Source organism: Onychostoma macrolepis, chromosome 19, assembly GCF_012432095.1.
Source record: "Onychostoma macrolepis isolate SWU-2019 chromosome 19, ASM1243209v1, whole genome shotgun sequence".
Classification (NCBI taxonomy): domain Eukaryota; kingdom Metazoa; phylum Chordata; class Actinopteri; order Cypriniformes; family Cyprinidae; genus Onychostoma; species Onychostoma macrolepis.
The window spans coordinates 23,523,110-23,545,790 of record NC_081173.1 but is presented as its reverse complement, the minus strand read 5'-3'; the positions used below and the strand labels follow the sequence as shown (position 1 = coordinate 23,545,790).

The following is a 22,681-nucleotide window of genomic DNA, read 5'->3' as shown; positions in this document are numbered from 1 at the left end:
AATTAAATAGCCTAAATAAATAATAATAATAATAAAGCAGCAAAAACAGTTTTCAACATAATAATAAGAAATGTTTCATGAGCACCAAATCAGCCTATTAGAATGATTTCTGAAGAATCATGTGACACTGAAAACTGGAGTAATGATGCTGAATATTCAGCTTTGCTAGGAATAAATTATATTAAAAATATAGCCTATTTAAAAAGAAAACAATTCATTTAAATTGTAATAGTATTTTTTATAATATTACTGTTTTTACTGTATTTTTGATCAGTTCAAATAAATACAACCTTGCTGAATATAAGACACTTCTTTCAAAAACATTAAAAAAAATCTTATTTATTCCAAACTTTTGACTGCTAGTGAATATGTGTATTTTACCATTTCTGGTGTTTCATCTAACATTACTTTGCCCCATTGAGTCATGCAAACTAGCTATATAGAACACACAAAGTCCGCTGAACTCATACACTTAGGTATGCTGTGCTGTAATCAATGTATTGCTCAACTTCCCCTGATAAGACCTTCTCCTGCCCATGGGCTCGGTCATATAAAGTCCTGAGAGAGATAACCAGCATTTCTCAAATTCTTCACTCAGACACCCAAACGGTAAGCTCTTCATTCTGATGTTTAGCCTTTTGAATGCACTGTCAAGATCAGTTGTGTTAATATTAGATAGCTTTCTACAGTGAGCAGCCATGCCATCCGAACTAGAGACCGCCATGGAGTCCCTCATCATGGTATTCCACCGCTACGCTGGAAAAGAGGGCAAGAGCGGCACCCTGACCCGCCGTGAACTCCGAACCCTGATGGAGAACGAGCTCTCTGGGTTTCTCAAGGTGAGGAACTCATGTCATTCTCTCACAAATACTAGAATTCTGGTCTCCTCTCTTTCATTTTCCAAGACCAGATCTATTGTTTATCAAACACATTTTACTCTCTTTTCCCACAGTCTCAGAAGGATCCAACTACCATAGACAGAATTATGAAGGACTTGGATGCCAATGGAGATGGGGAGGTGAACTTTGAGGAGTTTGTGTCTTTGGTTGTGGGTTTATCCATCGCTTGTGAGGCGTGCTATAGAATGCAGTTAAAGAAGACACAGAGCTGGAAATGATCCATGCAGACAAACTGTAAAGTTGATCCCGTTGTCTATTAAAATATGTTTTTTACTTTTCTTTTGAATTTGTGTTTGTGTGTGTACATTAGTATCGGATGAAAACCATAAAAACTACTTTCGCTGACAGGTTAAAGTACAGTGGGTGTGTATGACAGGTCTTAACGCTCTTTTGCCTACAGACAGTATTTTTTGAGCTTTAAACCATCTGTGCTAAAAGCAAATATGTTTTTATTTAAAATAAAGCTTTAAAATATTCAAATGTCTTCATGTGCAAAACTTTATATTTAAAATATCTATCCAGTTATGCCAAGTATGATTCATATCCTGCAGTTGTTTTGTACTCTCTCTCTTTTCCTTATTGTCACAATAGGGTGTGTTCCAAGTTGTTATTGTAATTGGGGTTGTAAACAAAAACTCCATAAAAGATTTTGAAAGAGTTGTGAAAATTACACAATTACACATAATGCACACACAATGAAAGTGATGCATGCATACATTTTACTTTATATACAGTTCATTTTTCTGCAAAGTTCAGACATTTTTGGAGTCATAATTTTGTATAAGATGAATAAAAATGTTCACATTTCTTTAGTTACAGTATACATTGTCATTAGTCACAGCAAGTAAAGCTCCAGAAACTATTTCTTGCTTATGTTTAAAGAAACCTGTAATTTTGTGGCTTCCTTGTGGTCATGTAATTTTTCTGTATTACAATTCAGTTTAGCATTTTAATATCCATAATATATAATATTACATATTATGTACTATTGCAACTATTAATACTAGTGCTAATACTATAATAACAATAAAGTTAAATAAAAAGAAACACCACTGCTACGAGACAAATATGCATGATCAGATATTTAGACCACAGCACATTGCCAAGTCATCACAGTCTTGCTTTCTTACACAGGGCTTTGCTAAAGTTGCTAATTTTCAGACAGTTGCTACCTTGTTTGCGCTGATAAAAATACAAATAGAAAACCACTACGTCAGCAAAACCAAATAATCCCAACTGCAAATAATGTTTCCTTGAATGCCACAAGAGGGCAGAAAATACCCGTACAAGATCCACACTACATATATTGACATACACTCAGGAGACATGAATAAAAAAAATAATAATAAAATAAAATAAATTAATCGGTGTCCACCCTAGGATTGTTGTGCCATACCATTTGAACTGTGGTAACATATAGCTACACTAGATGTCGCTTTATTTGCATAATGTTGCGTTTTCCAAAATTTATGTAATCCATGACGCTTTATCATTATTTCAGACAACACATTGCCATCTAAATGGTCAAAATAAAACAATCGTTCTTACTAATGAGTGACTGAGCATAAAATAGAGGAAACTAGGGCTAGTAGTTTAAATTTACTCCTCTGATTTGACCTTCTACCCAAAGTCAATATGTAGTTATACTACATACAGTTATATCATATATGAAGAAAAAAACTGAAATAAATAAAATAATTAATTTACAAAATGTTTTGGTCAAAAATATGACTGCTTGCCCCGACATATGAAAAATATTATTGCACTGAAAACAGTTCAGCCTTTCAGTTAATCTGAAAATAACAATACATCTGAAAATGAAGTCAAATCTTAATCTGAGAGTTGACATTTGTTAATGTATGCAGTGTGGTTTTATTGAGTTCAATTGTTTACACAACACTTTAACTGAAAGAAAAAAAAGATTACGTAATATAAATAGAATTTATGGAGATAAATTCACAAGAATTATGAACTAGGTGTCTGAAAGCAACGTACAATAAATAAATAAATACTATTAGTGACAACTTGCCCCGGTCCCTTTTTATTTTGCATTCTGTTCTGGTATCTGATGATACTTTTTATAATTAGCTTTGGTCAAATAGAATCGCTCTTGTAGCTTCTTCTACGCAACTAACTTTCAGTTGTGCCTTGTAAACGTATAGCTACAGGATATCCTCTTACATAATTCACCAAACCAAACTATACAGGCTCCTCAGAGGCTCTCTGGACCCATCTAAAGACACTGGACACAGTCTGTGAGGAAAGTGAAAGAAGTATTGTGGTGGTTGGGCGGGTCAAGCGTATTTCTGGCTTGTTGTTTTGAAGGCCTACGGGAGGAGAGGGGGGTAAAAAAAAAAAACCGAGTTAAAGATGGCGGAAGTTGAAGGAGATGAGACTGCTCGGCCCGCAGCAGCGCCCCGTGTTAACGGATCGGGGATGGACGGTTCTGATAGCCAGACCCCGACCATGGTGACCTCGGGTCCGCGCGTGGTTCGGATAGTAAAGTCGGAATCCGGTTACGGATTCAACGTCCGCGGTCAAGTGAGTGAAGGCGGCCAGCTGCGGAGCATTAACGGGGAGCTGTACGCTCCGCTCCAGCATGTCAGCGCCGTGTTACCCGGGGGCGCGGCGGACCGGGCCGGTATAGTGAAAGGAGACCGAATACTAGAGGTGTAAGTCTCATTTTCTACTTTATTACACATTTTAGCCTTGAAATCAGCTTTGCTCTGCTGTCAGTCTGTTTGACACAGCTCACTGTTGGCTTGACGTTATTTTTACACGTTAGCATAGGGATCTGTGGACTTGTTTAAGCTTTCGTGGCCGTGCATGCCGACACATCCATGCTAATACAATAAAACAGATCGTTATTATGTAAGACTTGAGCAGATAACGCGTACTGGGAAGTTATCAAACGCTGAACGGTTGTTGTGCAACAGGATCATTGGTTTGGTGTATTCAATAATTGTGTGTGGCTCCATTGAAGCTTGTGTGTCATACATCCAGAAGAGTTTCGCACCCGGTGACTTGTTGATACATGACAGTTGCATGATCACATGCTGTCATATTGATCTCTTATCATTGATTCAGCTGATAAATGCAGTTCCTGAGCATCCTATGTAGCACCTTAGCATCCTAATTTGTGCTTGATTTTAATGTCGGTTGTCCTGGGAAGTGTATATGATTGATCATTTTAAAAAGTAAGCAATCTATAAAAGTGTTCAGTTCATATGTGTTTTTAAATGGCCAATACCTGTATTTGGAGCTGGATAGCCGATATAATGCACATATAATAGCACATTTTACATGATTTTTACAAATGTTTACATTTTACATGATATTTAGTGATAAATATCCCAATATTTTGGCCGCTTTGAGATGTCCATTTTACTGCTTTTAGTAGAGCATTCCTTGTGTCGGTTCCAACAAGCTTAAACATGAATACACAATTTCTGTTTTCTGGTATTTTTAGTCAGTGTTGTGTAAAAATGGGTTAATTTCATCATACACTACTGTAAAAATTTGGGGTCAGTAGGATTTTGTTTTTGAAAGAAGTCTCATGCTTGCAGGGTTGTAATAGAAAGTTCAGAAAAACAGAAAATTTTGGACAAAGATTCTTTTGTAACATTATAAATGTTTTTACTCTGAATCTTGATCAAATTGTTTCCTTGCTAAAATAAAACTTGCTTACAAAAAAAGCCTACTAACCCTAAATGTTTGTATATATATATATATATATATATATATATATATATATATATATATATATATATATATATATATATACAGAAAAAAAAAAGGAAAGGAAAAAATAATAATTATATATATATATATATATGCATATGCATACAACCTTGATGCCATAATTAAGCTATATTAACCTATACCACATATATGCTTGTTTTTGGCATGTCATGTCAACCTCAAATAATAGCCTATTTGCTTAAACTTCACCAAAGAATATATGAAAATACATATGTCTGTAAATTTTGACATTAGGCAGAATAACTGATCTTATTAATAGGCCAGTGCTAATATTAATTTAAAAATACCGGCTGATTACTTGGCCTTTTACTATATAATAATATTTGTGTAGTGGTGTAATTTGCAGTATTTACTGCATTGTGTGAACCCTAAGAACAGTTTTAAGAAAGTATCTTCCTTCAGTGAATATTTTGCAGACGCTCTACATTGCATATTAATTAATAAGCTGCATTATGCATGTATAGAGCCACGCCGCTAGCCATAATTAGTCATTGGAGGTGTGACAGGTAACGTGATCAGCATTATAAAAATGAGACGTATTGGGGTCACTGTTTTATCTTATGGGAAATTCAGAAGTTGAATAAGGCCTCAGAAGGGCCACAGGATGTGCTGTAATGCTGTAGTCTTCATAATGTCAGTACCAGTCAATAAACTCAAATTTTAGTGGTGTGCTTTTGTCAGCTTCTTTTCTTTAACCTTTATTTAACCAGGCAAGTTAATTAAGAACAAGTTCTTATTTACAATAACAGCCTGGCAAGAGAATTAATATCTCCTGAGACATACAAACATATATCACAATACATAATTCACATAAACAAAAAAATTATTAATAAAAATAAAAAATCTCAGTTAAAACATTTACAGGTCGAGGTCAGAGCACTCACTAGTAATTTTTTAAATGCACATACTGTAATATTTGTCTCCAATTTCAATAGCTTTTGTAGCATATTCCAATCATTTGGGGCAGCAAATTCAAAAGCGGAACGAGCATAAGTAGTTTTCTTGCTAGGAATAGGCAAGGAAATATAATTCAATGATCTAGTTGTATATGTATTAGAATGAGGTTTCAACAACTTTTGAAGATATTCAGGTAATAAACCCAGCCAAACTTTGTAAATAAAAATATACCAGTGAGTTTCCCGTCTTATATGCAATGATGTCCAATTCAAGAGGGAGTATAATTCACAATGATGCGTTCTGTAAGGTGCATTAGTAATCAATCTAATTGCTGCATGATACAACACATCTAATTGCTCCAGAACACCTTTATGTGCATTTCTATATATCACATCACCATAATCGAACAAGGGCAAAATAGTAGTTTCAACAAGATGTTTCTTGGCTGACGTGGTAAACACAGATCTATTTTGAAACAAAAAAACTAAGTCTAGATTTAACTTTCTTCTGGAGATTAGTTATGTGGGTAGTAAATGTCAAGGAGCTATCAAGCCAGATTCCGAGATATTTATATGAAGATACTACCTCAATTATTGCCCCATCCGAAGTTATAATGTCTTTATTATTTAGTTGTTTTTTCCCCAACCACATTACTTTTGTTTTTGTGCTATTTAAAACTAGATTCAAGTCATTAAAAGCCTCTTGAATTTTATTAGAACTATCCTGTGCTTGTTTTAAAACTTCATCATATGACGATCCCACAGCATAAAGAGTAGTATCATCCGCATATAAGTGAATATAGGTTTCCTGACTACAGATAACCTGAGAAATATTATTAATGTAAATTGAGAACAGGCTTGATGCTAACACAGAGCCCTGAGGGACCCCTTTATTAATAGTTAATGGTACGGATAATTGTTGATCAATCTTTACATATTGGGATCTGTTAAATAAATAGTTAGAAAACCAAGATAGGGTTGAATTAGACACACCAATACTACGTAATCTGGATAACAAAATAGAATGATCAACTGTATCGAAAGCTTTAGCAAGGTCAATAAAAATCGCTGCACAGAATTGTTGTGTGTCTAAAGCATTATAGGTATCATTCATAACTTTTACAACTGCTGTAGTACAACTAAATGAAAGAAAACCAGATTGAACTTTAGAGAAGATGTTATTTGTATTAAGGAACCCTATCAATTGCTTATTGATTAATTTTTCCATCACCTTTGCAACACAGGGCAAAACTGAAATTGGACGATATGAATTTGGATCCATTTTTATCACCACTCTTATAGACAGGAGATACAATGGCTACCTTCCAAATTTTAGGTATTTCAGCTGTAGTTATAGATAAATTAAAAATATAGTTTAAGGGTTCAGATATAAATGATGCACCTACTTTGAAAAAGAAAGGATCTAAGGCATCTAGACCAGCAGGCTTTTTTGAGTTACGTAATTCATGCCGGACCTGTGATTTGTTAACTAATCGTAGAGAAAATCTAAAAGGTAAAATAGTTTGAATGTTTCTTTTATGTCTCATTTTATTGATATAATGTTTAGGAACATAATTTTCAAATAAATTACTTGCTCTAATAAAATATTTATTTAAAAGATCTGCTATTTTTGCTTTGTCTGTAACAACAATATCTTCATTCTTAAGTGAAACAGGTCCTTGTGGTAACAGATGTTAATTTTCTAGTTCTTTTACCGTACTCCAATAAGTTCTTGAATTTGTGGAACAATTGGAAAATTGCTTTTTATAATACTCAGATTTCGCTTTTCTAATGGCTTGAGTACACCTATTTCGATGTTGTCTAAAAGCAATCCAATCAGTCTCAGATTTTGAATACTGTGCTTTACGCCAATTTTTATTTTTTTTTTTTTGATGTAAGAAGGCTTGTTCATTAAAAATTGTAAAAGATTGTTTCAAGCAAACTACACTAGGTTGATTAGGCGTACACTTTTTCCGGATACATGCTATAAATCAGTGGTCACTGATATCATTACAAAAGACATCAGATTGGTATCGGTCTGGAGTATTTGTTAAAATTACATCTAAGAGACTAGCATTATCTAAACATTCACTCAAACCACTTTCCCCAGACAGTCTTTATCACCTGAACTCGATGTACAATACGGCCATCTAATTTGTGTGTATTACATAAACTCAAGGCATGTGTATGTAAACAATGAAATCGTTTGTGTGCTACACACTAGTGTCTGGAGACTACAAGTGTATTTCTATTATTATTCGGTTTTCTATATAAAAATGATGCTGAACTATTTCATAGTTCTTTTTATCGCACATTGTTCTCTTTAAAACATCACTTTTATTCACAGTGAGCATGATCTGATTCGATGTTGCTAATTTTATCCCATGTTGACATATTACATTCATTGAAAATGTCATGAAAACATTTACCCCTCCTTGAAAGGAAGGAAATGCAAAGGGTTCTTAGGTACATGAAGGTTGTTACTTACTGAGCGTCAGTCAAGTTTACTTCAAACTTTTTACTTTTAGTTCAACCAAAAATGAAAACTCTGTCATTAATTACTCACCCTCATGTCTTTCCAAACCTGTAAGACCTTTGTCCATCTTCAGAACACAAATTAAGATATTTTTGATGAATTCCGAGAGCTCTCTGACCCTCCATAGACAGCAAGGATCCTAACACGATCAAGGCTCAGAAACTTAGCAAGGACATTGTTAAAATGGTCCATGTGACATCAGTGGTTCAACTGTTATTTTACAAAGCTATGAGAATACTTTTTGTGCACAAAGAAAACAAAAATAATGACTTCATTCAACAATTCGTCTTCATGTCACCCTATAGCACCATTTTGGAGAGTATCACATACGTAAACAATGTATGCAGTGTATGTACGCGTATACGTTGTTTACGCTTTGATCTGAACGTAAACAACGTATCCTCGTAAGGAGGGAGTAAATAATGACAACATTTAAATTTTTGGTGGACTGTCTCTTTAAATGTTGCATCTAGACCATTTTAAAGAATCTAACTAGGGATTTGGGATAATAATTGCAAGCTGGAGTTTCCAAGATTTTATTTATTTATTTTTGTAATGTTTTACCATGATCTTTTTTTCTCTCTGGAAATGTTCCTAATACGTAAAAGTTTTTGTCAGCCCAAGGCTGATTTCCTGAGGAACTCCTTTGAGGAAGAAGGAGTGGGTTCACAAACCCAAGGTTATTTATGAGCGTTGAGCTGTTTTTCTATTTAGTTTTTGGTGAGTGTCTCTCCAGTCCTCAGGTCAATATTATAAACATGAATATGTTTAAGAAGGAAATGAAAATTAATGTGGTATGTTTATAATAGCCTATATCAAGTTTTCGCTTTAACAGTTAGCAGTACTTCCAGTCTGAAATGAGGAAGTTTGCAGTAGGGAATCATTGCAGTCACTAGCTGGTCATGTGAATGTCATGTTACACAACAGTTTGTTCCTGTTCCAAACTCATTATTCAGCATGTGCAAGTTTTCAAGCACGTGATTTTATATGGAATCATCGGATTAAGGTATGACACCTTGGCATAAGAGAACTTATCTTAAGAGAACCTAAGTGTTCAGTTTTATGTTTTTTATTTGTAAAAAAAATAATAATAATTAAAAAAAAGTGTTCCTATCATACAATAATATGCTAGCAATGTTTATCCCTATTGGGGATGTAAGTCAATCGTTCCTGAAGAATTTTATATTTTTAATTTCCCTCTCCAGTTTAATATAATCAAATCACTAATGGATTTGTTTCTGTGGTAGTGTAGAAGGCTGGCCTGTCAGCTCTGTCTGCCCCCATTGTGTCTTGTCATGAAATATATGGTCTCCCTCCATCTGTCACCTGGTTTATGAATTAGTGATGGTGGTAATAAGTGATGGGCAGGTGGCATGTGCTTTCTCTGTCATTGTTGGTGGGCTCATGTGTATATGCAATATTAATTCATAACTAAATGGAGATCACAATGAACCTTAACCTTTATTAACTGGGAAAAACTCTGTAAACCAGCTGCAAAAAAACAAAAATCATAACTAGAGACGTTTTAAAAAAGATATCAGCAGTTCCCTACATGAAATGTAAACCTTTTCTTAGTAGACTACTCTGTTTCATTTCCGCAAATTGTATAGTGGCTTATTACACCAGTTGAAAGAGAGCAACCTTTGTTTTAATAAAGAAGAAACAATGTTTGAATTTTGTTATTGAAGTTCTCATCGCTTGGTGCAGATATCCAATTAAAGCTGTATGTTAAAGGGCTTATTTACATACAAATCACAGGTAAACATGTAAAATAAAAACATTTTTGTCCAGTGTCATCAAACGCAAATATTAAGTACAAATTAAATGTTACTTGAGGACCAAATCAGCATATTAGTATGATTTCTGAAGGATCCTGTGACACTGAAAATTCAGCTTTGCCATCACAAAAGAATTGCATTTAAAAAAAAATATTAAATTAGAAAACATTTATTTTAACAATTTTATTGTTTTGACTGGAACACAAATGCAGCCCTGGAGAGCGTAGAGAGCATTAAAAAATGTAACTGACCGCATCTTATTATTTCACCCCTGTAACATGACACTTTTTTTGCATCTTTCCTGCAGTAACGGGGTGAGCGTGGAGGGGGCGACGCACAAGCAGGTGGTGGATCTGATCAGGGCTGGAGAGAGGGAGCTGGTGTTGACCGTACTCTCTGTGCCGGCACAGGAAGCGGACGGACTTGAAGGTGGCGAGGAAAGCGCAGTGCAGCCCAGTTACGACTACAGCGACAAGCAGGCCGTCCCCATTTCAGTCCCCACATACAAACATGTGGAACAGCACTCAGAGAAGTTTGTGGTGAGTCGTGTAGAAAGAAAGCGTTTTACGTTTTGGCTGTTGTTTAGTGCTGATAATCTTTGTGGTCTTGCTCCTCCTGTCTTAGGTGTTTAACGTGTACATGTCGGGCAGACAGCTGTGCTCGAAGCGTTACCGGGAGTTCGCAATACTTCATCAGAACCTGAAGAGAGAGTTTTCCAACTACAATTTCCCAAAGCTGCCAGGGAAATGGCCCTTTTCTCTGTCTGAACAGCAGCTGGACGCTCGCAGGAGGGGTTTGGAGGAATACCTGGAGAGAGGTGAGACAGAGGACAGAGAGTGGAGGAAATAATTGTCACATTAAGCCTTTAATTCTTATATATTACTCTTTGATTACAATAATGAATAATATACAAGGTCTTGTTTGCAATGTGTCGAGGTTCCATTCACCCTCTTATTGCGACCAATAATTTAATTTCACTCCCACCATCTTTCCACTCTTAATTATATGTCTGTTTAATAAAATGCCATTTAATTTAATGCGCTTTATTAAATGCATAAAATATTAAAATGTATTTGTATATATGTGTGTATATATATATATATATATATTGTCCTAATGTTTTCACCCCCCAAATATTATATTGAAAACAAAATAATTCGAAACTGGATATGGGTTTTAATAAAACAGATAATAATTTTAAGTTTAAATCTCTCAAACAGAAATGTAAATAATCAGCATTCTATTAACTTTACACATAATTTATTTATTATTAATGCACATTAATTTCTCTTATTACAGTTAGCAACATTTTCATTTATATATATGTTTTTATAATAGTTTTTTTTTACAACACTGGGTAAATACAAAAACATATTAATAGTTATAAAACAGTCTTCATTGTGTAATTTATTTCCTTTTGGTGGTGGGGGTGACCTGGACATTTTAATTTATTTTATTTTATTTTTTTGTCAGACTGTCCTGATTTTACACGGTGATTAATTCTGATTACACATTAATTGATTTTTTTATTACAAATGATTTATATTGCTTTGAGGATGTTTTTGTTATGTCATCTTTCCACTAAAGGCCACAATGGAAGTGGTTTTGCACGCTTGTTTACAGAGACTCTGTGATAGATGCACGAGCTATGAAATGCACTTCTCTATATAAATATATATCCTGTCTTCTCTCTGTCTGTCGACATGTTTCAGTGTGCTCAGTGCGAGTCATAGGTGAGAGTGACATTATGCAAGAATTCCTGTCTGAATCGAATGAGGTAAGTATAGTATGTATGTGCAAACACAAATAGTTTTACTCAACAACACCGTTTCATCGTGTGTCTTGTGTTAAAGAACCACAATGGCATAAACGATGTCGAGCTACGAATAGCGCTGCCTGATAAAACCACAGCCTCAGTGAGAGTCAGAAAGAACAGCACCACTGACCAGGTCTACCAGGTAAAATATCATACGCCACTGTCTGACTATTCAAATATCAAATGACCTCAACAGAAGCTCATCCTAGTCATAAACAAGTATCATTTTTTCCCTCTTTTTCAGGCTCTTGTCATGAAGATTGGGATGGACAGCATCATGGCCAGTTACTTTGCCCTCTTTGAAGTTATTAACCACTCGTTTGGTGAGCAATTCCATTTTCCTTCAAGCGTTTATGTTTTGAATCAGTTTCTGACTCAAAAGGAAGAAGACTTTTAGGTTTTCACTGTGGAAAGGAGTTGACCTCGTTATGAAGTCAAAAGTAATTGTGTTTATGAATTTTATTAAAAGCAGTTAAACTGCGACTTTGTGATTCCTTCTTACAAACCTTCTTTATTTTTGACCCAGCTGGCAAGCTCAGATAAGGTGCTACCCAGCACATAAACGACACTGGGCCTTGTTAATGAAACATGAACAGAGCAAATTTCAGTGTAAATCATTTGCAAAACCCAGACTTGCAGAACACTCTTAAAGAAAAAGTTACAAAACTATCGCTGGGGTGGTACCTTTTAAAAAGGTACTAATTTGTACTTTTAAAGTAGTTCAATCATGACAACTCTCGGAGGATTTTAGCATGGTAATGGATATGACAATGTTAATGTATTTGGTCTTGGCGGAATAGATCTGCTGCGCTGCTCCTGCTGTTGGTTATTGCTGTGGTTGTAGATTATTGCAGCTGCTGCAAGCACGTACAGGAGCTTGCTACTGCCAATGCATACGGCAATACAGTGCTGCGAGTATTTAACACACACTGCTGCAGCACAGATGGAATATATAATAACCCATAGCAGATCTATACAGGTGGAGCTGGGGAAGGTGGAGGGTTTCAGATGCTAACCAGCCATTTAAATGTAAAGCAGCAAGCTTATTGTCTGTGTATGGAGCATGAACCAATCATCATATGCCAAGTAATTTATCGCTGTAAATATCATCAATTTGCATTAATGACCCATCTGCCTGCGCCATCTAGAGTTGCATGACAGAACTTGGCATTATATGTACCTTTGAGCCACTAATATTTACCATTTAGGTGTAAATATGGTACAAAGATGTATACCTTATAGCTTTTGAACCTTGGGGTACTGCCCAGTGACGGCTTTGTACCTTTTTCTGAAAGTGTTTTTATGTCTGTAAATAATGTGGTTATGCCAGTTGGGCTGTTTCATATTTTTGTTGAAACTGTAATACTATGTTTTCAGAATTCTTTGATGCATGAAAAAAAAATTGAATTCAAGTATTAATTTATTACTTTAAAAAAAAAAAAAAAAACTTTTTCAGTTTCAATATTTTCAGTGAATTACAAGATTTAATTTTGTTCATCATACAAAGCTGCTGTCTGATAAATTAGACTTACCATAAATCACTAAACTGTTTGTATGCGTAGTTTACTGAAAAGCTCTCTCTTTTTCTGTGTTGTCAGTGCGCAAATTGGCTCCTAATGAGTTTCCGCACAAGCTCTATGTTCAGAACTACACATCTGCTGTGCCCGGGACGTGTCTCACAATGCGGAAGTGGCTCTTCAGCACACAGGAAGAGGAACTGCTGCGGGACAACCCTCTCGCCCTGCACTACTGCTTCCATCAGGTCAGGCCCAGTGGCCTTAGCCAGTGCTTCATTGTCAGTTCTTTCCTTCATTGCAAATTAAATTAATATAGTGTCTCCAGACTTTTAACAGTCTTTTTGGCAGACTCTTGTAGAATAAAGCAATACGCACAAACACATTGCAATAAATGCAGACCATAAACGGCACAAATGGACTTTGTACAGCTAGCAAGGTGTCTGGTTAATGTCTCATCTAATACCCCAACTGCTCATTTACATTTTATTCAGCATATTTGTATAGCTGAAGTCATATAAGATGCCTCTAAAACAAATTCATGGTTTCCACTCAAACAGCTCTTCAGCTTAACCTCATATAATCATATCAGTCAGAGCTGTTCATCTTTTGCATTCTGTATTTTTTTTTTTTTTTTCAGGCACAGGATGATGTGAAGAAGGGATTCATTAAAGCAGAGGATAAAGCGTACCAGCTGCAAAAACTAGCAGAACAGAGAAAGATGACAACGGTCTCTCATACTTTATCCATCATAAAATGCTGCATAGAATTTTAATTCTTCTATTTTAATGTCATTTATAGTTTTTCATCTAATATTTTATTTCAGTTTTATTTCAAATAACAAATTATAAATATTTATTACAAATGTAAAAACAAATACAAATTGTATAAATTTTCATTTTAGTTAACAGCTCTAGGCACAATACAAACATGTTAATTGTTCTGAAAAAGTCCTCCTATTGTGTCTTCTTTTTCTATTATTATTTTTTTTATATATATATATTGGGGTGAATGTGACCTGGACACTTTACCTTTTTGTCACAAAGCACAATCAATTAATAACATGTAAAAAGATTGCGTTTTAACATAAAATAAACATTTATGTTTACTTTTTTTTTTTTTTTTTTTTTTTAGTATCTGAGTCTTTTGCGCTCATGTGAGGGATATAACGAGCTGACGTTCCCTCACTGTGCATGTGACTCACGGAGGAAAGGTCATGTGATCACAGCCATCAGCATGAAGCATTTCAAACTGCACGCCTGCACAGAGGACGGCACTCTTGAGGTGGGCAAATGACGCTCAGAACGTACCGAAATAGTTTATAGCCCTAGAATGCTTTGTTTGCCTCTCTATATATATTAAAGCATATCACCAAATTCTGTGAGAACGTGTTTGGTTTGCTTGCCCATAGTAATACTTCATCTGTGACTCACAGAATCAGGTGATTGTCTTCGAATGGTCAGAGATGCAGAGATGGGACACAGATGAAGAGGGTATGGCCTTCTGCTTTGAATATGTGCGCGGAGAAAAGAAACCTCGCTGGGTCAAGATATTCACTCCTTATGTAAGTCACCCAAATATTAGAATTAGAGCTTCATTATTTACCTGTTGAATTATGTTCCGTAAAACATTTTGAACAGAAATAATCCCTGAATTGTGTGTGCTTGTGTTCCCTTCTCCAGTTTAACTACATGCACGAGTGCTTTGAGAGGATTTTCTGTGAGCGCAAATGGAGGAAAGAGGTATTAATAACTTACATTTCTGTTACAGTTTCTTTACCTTTCTTGTCATTTGTTATTAATGAGTTTCTTTTTGATATGTTAAAGGTTGAAGACGAGGCCTCAGACAAAGGCAATAAGAACTGTAGTAATAATGGTAAGAAGAAAACCTTTTGCCCTCATTTTATCTCACACACACACACACACACACACACACAAGTTAATGGAATTGTACTCATGTGATGACCATACTCGCGCTGAAACCTGAAATACTGGTTCATTCTCACCACACTTCCTTTAAGTATCAAGTACAGAGTCACATGTCATGCGTGTGATGCTCATTTGAAGCGTCAGTGCATAAAATGAACCCTGCACCTTCTCGAAAGATCAAATAATGGAAATGTATTCCTTTATTATGTAAAACAAAATGCAGGAAACAGATTGATTCAGCACTGTAGGCAAGCACAGACTGGAAATACTCCAGCAAATGTGCTTTTTATTATTGAACACTGTTTAATTCATTGAGCGAATAATAAATTGGCATATTTTAATTGTGCTTGTGTAATAGAAGTGAATATGTGAAATTATACAATGTTAATGGTTTTCTGTACTACATTTATTTTATATTCATTTAAATATATAATTATATTTATCTTTAATTATTTAATTATATCTTTAAATGTAAAGATAATTATAAATTATTTATGGATATATATATATAATATGTCCAAATATTTTTAAATATAAAGATTATTTAATACATTTTATATATGAAACAGTATAATTTTTGAACAAATATAAAAATATTTTTAAATATGAAGTATAATATTTCTTGAATAATCTTTCCATTTAAAAATTAAAATGTGTATGTATATATATTTGTAAATATGAAGATTATTTAATACATTTTGTGATACATAATCATTTGTAATAAATATAAAATATTCCCTTATACTGAACTATACAGAGATAAAGTGAGTAGTATTCACCATCATGTCAACCCACTGAGGCCACTGAAAATGATGGATGTCTTCTGTCATTGGAGTGTGATTTTAAACTTGGTGGACCTATAAAACAGAGAGCAGAATTTATAAAAATTTGAATAATTGTTCAGTATAGCTAATGAAATGATTCTGTATTGCAGATTACCTCTCGCCGCTGGAGCAGCAGAAGGGATGGTGCCACCTAGGGGGCGAGATTGCCACTTCCTAAAACTCCTCTCTAGAGCCCCTGTGGAATTGCGCTGGATCATCACACTAGAGCAGACCATAATGACCATCTTACCACGGCAACACCCTAGCGACGCCATACCAACCATGTTTCCCACGGAGACAAAAGTGTGCCTTTCAGATGCAAAGCGTTCCATATGACAACAACGGCAACGCAAAATGCTGTCACCGTGGCAAAGCAGACGCATAACTATCGCTGCGGGGATGTTTCGCACCAATGGGTTCTGCTGTCATTTCATCAATAGATACTTTGAACTCGCATAAGTACATGTAAAATACCACATAGGACGAGACCTAAAGATCTTCCACGCCATCGGTTAAGGAGACACGCTCTTCTGTAAGTCCACTTTAGAGCACTGTTATCATGGCAGCGAAGTAACGAATGACCACTTTGTGATTTGAACAGCAGCCGCTATCGCAACTGTTCAAAACAATTGATATATATGGGAGAGGGAAGTCATGCCTTGACAAAAATTAATTTGTGTAGCAAGGTCACTGTAATACGGGATCTTTCTAAAATGATATTGTGATGGCATTATTGCTTGATTTTCCCAGTATTGCTGACTAAAATTAGTTCATTTTCATCTTATTTCCCATTAAATGAGGAGTTAACAAGTGTGTGGGAGCAGTGAGAAGTGCGTGTGTGTGGAGTGACAGGACAGGAGTGTTTATGGACAGGTGTAATTTGCATAAGCGACCTGTAGGGGGCCCCAGCATCAAACACACAAAGCAGCTGCGCTCAGGATACAGTTTTTGCGTTCAGTTTGTTTGTTGGACTCAGAGGAAACATGGAGTCTTCGTCTGAGTTGGTTTTAGTGTTATTTATTGTTTAAGACTGCAGAGGCTTCCCTTGCTCAGTCATAGAGGGAGAACAGCACCACACATCGTAGAAAACAAGGGATGGATTGAGAATATCGGAATAGTTTGCACGGTGTTTCTTTTCTTATATGGTTTGAGGAAAAAGAACTGAGGCGGCAGGCAACTGCTTTCAAATTAATTTACAAATTCCCCACCAGATAACAGCCATTTTGTTTTTCAAAGTGGTCTATGTTTGCTATTTTTCTGTTTCTCTTTCTTCTTTCTTTAACGCGTAAGTAGAGAACCAGAGCTTAAAAATATAGTGTAGCCAAAAAGATATACCATAAAAGACCTTAGTGGGCCCCCCTTGTCACAGGAACAGGCACATTTTGACCATTTTCTTAAAGGAATAGCTCACCCGAAAATGAAAATGTACTCACTCTCAGTTCGTTGCTTCTTCGCTTTTCACTTCACAAGATGTAAATTGATGGACTGGAGTTGTGTGGATTATTGTGTTGTTTTTATCAGCTGTTTGGACTCTCATTCTGACGGCACCCATTCACTGCAGAGGATCTATTGCTGAGCAAGTGATGCAAGGCTTAATTTCTCCCAAACTCGTTTACATTTTGGGTGGCCTGAGGTTAAGTAAATATTCAGTAAATGTTAATTTTGGGGTGAACTGTTCCTTTAACAGACATGCATGTCTAATGCAAGTCAAAAGCTTTGCATTCCAGCACAATACAGTGATAAATCAGCTTATCCTCATCCAAATGCTTAAGCCACCTTGGCTACGATACCCTGATCAATAAGTCAGTTTGTTTTGTGTGTGTGTGTTCTTGAGTTGCACTCTGGTTAGAGTAAAGGCTCCTATTATAGCAGCACAGTAGCATCTGTGGTCTAAGCATATTTACAAAAACTTAATTTGTGTCTTCAGCCCTGATTATTTCTGTATTTGATTAGTTCAGCCAGTTTATCAATGTGAATGAAGAAAAAAAATCTAAGACCTGTGTGTTATGCTTGTGTAATTTGTCTTCTCGTCAGGAGTGCAGGTGTGACACTTTTTGTATTGTTCGGAAATGTCAAAAGTGTTCCACCTCGTAATGTTCACCAGCGCTATAAAATATAAAAAGTTTGGTCAGTGTTTCTTAATTTGTGTCAATGTGCCAGAGGGAAAAAAAAGAATATGAATGTACCAGAATGTATTTATGACATGGATGATTATTAGCATTTTTTTGACATTAACTTGAACTGCAGCCATTCAAGATTATCATAACGCTTCAGTTTAAAACTTAAGACACTAACCAGCTTTTAACCTCCCATTGAGTGTTTTCTTAACTTTAGGCCCACCTTGAAAGTATTATTAATATTTGAGTGTTTTCCCCAAAACTGGTGTGTCGGGACGATTACTGACAAGTTTAACGGCTATATGTCTTTGTTCTGCGCTTCATCTGTACATTTTACTGCTTATGTGTAGTACTGACAGTGTCTTTGTAGCTTTTCTGACTGAAAACATTAATTTATTTTTCTGCTGAATCAAGGGGATTGAACCAAGGCCTTTGCGGTGGGTTTAGGAAGGGGCTTTGTATGGAAAAAGATATAATGCATACGTGAAGGAGATAAACAGGCGTGCATTATTTCATGTAGCCTAGATAATGGCATAAATTAACAATAATGTCGGGATACAATAGTTTTATATCTGAAATGTGTAAAGGTTAAACTAACCAGAGTTATAAAACATGGAAAAAAAACTTTTAAGAAACATCATGTAGGTTGAAACATTGTAACATACTATTTTAAATAAAATGACCTATTGAAGAAAAAAAAAAAGTTGTTGTTAATGTGTTATTCATTTTTTATTTCTCTGCAAGCCTTTTTTGAAAGATAACTGATTTCACTCTCAGGTGACATTTCTAGTGCACCCTAGCCTTTTAGTAACCAATTACATTAATGCGTTTAAATTAATATATGGACATTTATGAGTGCGAGTCAGATTGCATGCACTTTGGTGAAGTACATTTATGAAACAGTAAAGTGTAACCTCTATTGAAACTTACACTTGATAAAGTTGCAACAGAGCTAAGCAGTGTGTGCCAACTGTGATAGCACTGACAAATTTGATAGAATGGCTTTTTAATTAGTGAGAAGTGGCATTAATTTTTAATGGTCATTATTATATAAGTTAGTCTGCTCCTGGGTAATGATTAAGTTGTTTTTCAAGGTAGGTATATAATTATGTAGGCATTTATATGTGATCATGTAAAATTATCTCATTTTTTTTAACGTTTATGTTTTGTAAACAATCTGACCGCGACCCTATTAACCAATCAGAAAAGACGGAGGCTATTCTCTGCCAATAGCGTTAATCTGGGGCGGGACTACTCGTCGGCTCGACCTATAGAAAATAAGAAGCATATTAGGAATTCGGTTTAGAAACATCATTAGTAACTTGGCAGACTTAAAAACAGGAAAAGACACTGCACCTTAAGGTATGTCATATCTGTTAATGCAAATACGTTTGTTAAAGTCAAATGACCTGAAAAAGTAGTTATGTAGGCTATGCTTCAAAACAACATAGCACCTTTAAGAATGATTTAAAATAAACAATAAAAGAAAACAGAATTTCATAAAGAAATCATCCGGTATTCATATAAGAATAAATCTCATTGCTGTGATCCTGCTGTAGAATTGCTTCTGGAATTATAGTCTTGTATCTCATGCGCAACCACTTGGGAAATAATTTGCCTCTAGCCAGCTAAATATTTGAATGAAGTTTCATTTATTTATTATCACAAGGACTCCAGGGATTTAACACGAGAATTAGCCACACTTAAAGCACGCGCCTGCCTGCATGTCAATATGAGTAGAGAGTTCAGCAGGTAGATATGTTTCAGTAGACCAATTAGTATATCACACAAAAAACAGCTTTCAGCAGATGAAAGACAAGGCTGCAACTATAGTGCATGATATGCATATTTCTGCTATTAACTGGATATTAAATCCTCATCTAGACTAAGTTAAGTGTAATTGACCGAACACAATGACCAATGCAAAATGATTGCGTTATCCAGAGGCATATATGAGTACCAAATAAATTAATAAATGGAAACATAAACGTTTAAATTATGTGAGAAGAAAAAATAATGCAAAATGATTCACCAGACATTAAACAAACACATTGACGTAGGAAATTGGTTGCCTGAGACAATCATTAAATATATTAGAAAGACATTAGGGTGAGAATAATTTAGTTATTTTATGGAAATATTCTCTTGGTGAAGATAAACTATCAAGTACGCAGAATGGGGTTATTGAAATTAAATAATTAAAACTCAAATAAAAACCATAAAATAATTACTAGAAATAACTGTTAAACTAAATATTTTATTTCAGCTAGTTGCCAAGGAAACATTTTTCATTAAGTTGAACTTGATGTACATAGAACGTCAACGATCACTTTAGAAAAAATTAGTTTTTATGTTTCTGTCACCGAATAAAAACAAGGTAAGTTTGCAGTTCTCATGTAGTTTGTCTGAATTTAATTTATAGTACATGCATGCATACTTACATGGTATTAATGGTCAAGCTTTTCACCCAATTTAGTATATACTTTGAGTCTTCATAAACACATGATTCATGAGCTGGATTTTTGATTGAATAAAACACACAGCATGAGCAGTGTAGCCTGACTCAGTTTTGATTGAATGAATCAGTCTGACTCGTACTGAATTTAATCCAACAGAGCGGTTTCTGAATCAACATCTGATTGACTTATTTCTGACTGATTGTCCATATGACAATGATTGAAATAGCTGAACTTCAGCATTACATGACATTTTACACTATAACCCATGGTGTGCACATAAACATAGGCACTTAAGATACTTTAGCACGCTCCGCCCTCTATTTACATAGCCTACATAATTACATCATCATAAAAGCACTGTAAAGTTAAAAGGGATCGAGAATGTAATAAATTGCTGTTGCAGGATCGAAGGATGAAGCTGTCCATGGGGTTAGAGGGAATCAATACAGCTCTAAACTGCAACGATCTGCAGAGGTCAAACTGGATGAAGTGTTGGTCTGCTTTACCTCAGATCTCAGCTGTCTGAAGAGTGCACGTGTGTCTTTGCCTGTAAGTGGTTGATGCTTGAACGATTAGAGTCTGAAGGAGGGATACTGTGTTTGAGAGAGCGCAGTGGTCTCATAGGGCCACTTGTGGTCACTCCGCTGGACTGAAGGTGTTTTAGTGAGCCAAATCAGTGCTAACAAATGCTTCCATGAGACAGTCGTCAATCCTGGAAGCATTCTCACTGCATCTTTATTCTATGGCTTTTACATGTTACAGTGGTGTTTGCTTATGCTTATCCACAGGGTTTTTAATAATAATAAGTAAACATTTAAATTACATTACATTTTAAAAGTATTATTATTATATTAACATGTAAATGTTTAACATTTTAAAATAAGATTATTACATATATGTTCATATATAATATTAATTATATATTAAATTTAATAATACTGTAACATGTTACATATTAATGTGATTTATTATTATTATTACTATTTTTAATAAATATTATTATAATAACAACAACATGTAAAATGTTTTCATTATTATTTTTACTACTATTATTAAATGTTAAAAAATAAATACAAACAAATAAAAGTTAAACATTTTAAACCTAAATAAACTTTAATTAAACTTTACCTAATTTGATATAATATAATCATAGGATCATCATGGGATTTTATTTTATTAATATTTATTCTATTCTTTATCCTTTTTTTTGTTGTTTTGTTTAGATAAGATACAAAAAGAGATACAGTGATACAGTCATCTTAAAAAAATATTTTCACAAACTTATAATGTGTAAACCTTATGAACCATAATTGTCGGTTTAAAGCATGAACAAATTTGAAAAGCCCTGACCTACAGAACACTTATAATATTCTCTCACTCACTTATCTTTATACATTCCTTCCACATTCATTTACAGACCTGCATCTTTATATCTTGTTTTATTTTTCCCTAAACAGCCCCATCCCTTTCTCTCAATCACTCTCTCTCCCTCTCCCTTGTCATTATTATCGACCGTGCCCATCTTACCCCGTTAATTAAAAGCCATTGATCGTCGGCTGCACGCCAGCAATATTGTGGACGCCGTCACTGAAGGAGCCATTCAGAGATCAGCCGATATGTGTTTGTGTGTCAGTGTCTTTAAGAGGGACAATGAATGACACTGAAAAAAGAACAGACAATTAACAAATTTAGAGAGTAAATATTCATGCATCTTCAAACATTGCTGCTTTTCTTGAGAGCAGATTGCTTGTTATCAACATGCTTCCACCCTGTTACCGTCTTACCTGATAAAGACAAATTTATCTGATTTTAAACTGACTTCATGCATTTAAGGCTCATTAAGGATTTAATTTCACACTTTGTCGCATCATTTTGAGCCCTCGTTCCCACTTGCAGTACACACAGTTATATAGTTATAAATCATATAGATCTTTACAGTTACATTCAACTCTTTATATTTCACACACACCGAGAAGCCAATCTATCAATCCAATAACCACAGTGTCGTCATTCATGCTGAAATCCACAATAGTTTTACCTTCACACAAGACTAGCTTTGTCCTTCTCCGGCTCATACACACAATCATCATCTCTGGCATATCTCTGCAAAAACATGTGTGCCATCACCTTTATTTGCCACACACACCCACTC

The 22,681-nt window shown here is 35.0% G+C and overlaps 2 protein-coding genes across 2 annotated transcripts; both read left to right on the top strand.

Annotated features, from left to right (window-relative positions):
- Window positions 1–139: 139 nt before the first annotated feature.
- s100a10a (S100 calcium binding protein A10a) lies at window positions 140–1,185 on the top strand. Its single transcript, XM_058753958.1, has 3 exons — window positions 140–609; window positions 690–839; window positions 953–1,185. The coding sequence occupies exons 2-3, from the start codon at window positions 699–701 to the stop codon at window positions 1,115–1,117; spliced, it is 306 nt and encodes a 101-aa protein (XP_058609941.1). The 5' UTR covers window positions 140–609; window positions 690–698; the 3' UTR covers window positions 1,118–1,185.
- Window positions 1,186–3,103: 1,918 nt separating this feature from the next.
- On the top strand, window positions 3,104–18,763 carry snx27a (sorting nexin 27a). Its single transcript, XM_058754095.1, has 13 exons — window positions 3,104–3,571; window positions 10,179–10,410; window positions 10,496–10,688; window positions 11,584–11,648; window positions 11,725–11,829; window positions 11,932–12,010; window positions 13,286–13,449; window positions 13,842–13,931; window positions 14,336–14,485; window positions 14,637–14,765; window positions 14,884–14,943; window positions 15,028–15,076; window positions 16,064–18,763. Exons 1-13 carry the CDS (start codon window positions 3,270–3,272, stop codon window positions 16,129–16,131), a joined length of 1,686 nt encoding a protein of 561 aa, XP_058610078.1. The 5' UTR covers window positions 3,104–3,269; the 3' UTR covers window positions 16,132–18,763.
- Window positions 18,764–22,681: the final 3,918 nt, after the last annotated feature.

Coding starts and splice junctions, on each gene's coding strand:
- s100a10a (XM_058753958.1), top strand. CDS start 699: ATGCCATCCGAACTAGAGACCGCCATGGAGTCCCTCATCATGGTATTC. Junction 840..952: donor AGCTCTCTGGGTTTCTCAAG/GTGAGGAACTCA, acceptor CTTTTCCCACAG/TCTCAGAAGGATCCAACTAC.
- snx27a (XM_058754095.1), top strand. CDS start 3,270: ATGGCGGAAGTTGAAGGAGATGAGACTGCTCGGCCCGCAGCAGCGCCC. Junction 13,932..14,335: donor AACAGAGAAAGATGACAACG/GTCTCTCATACT, acceptor TTTTTTTTTTAG/TATCTGAGTCTTTTGCGCTC. Junction 14,766..14,883: donor TCAAGATATTCACTCCTTAT/GTAAGTCACCCA, acceptor TCCCTTCTCCAG/TTTAACTACATGCACGAGTG.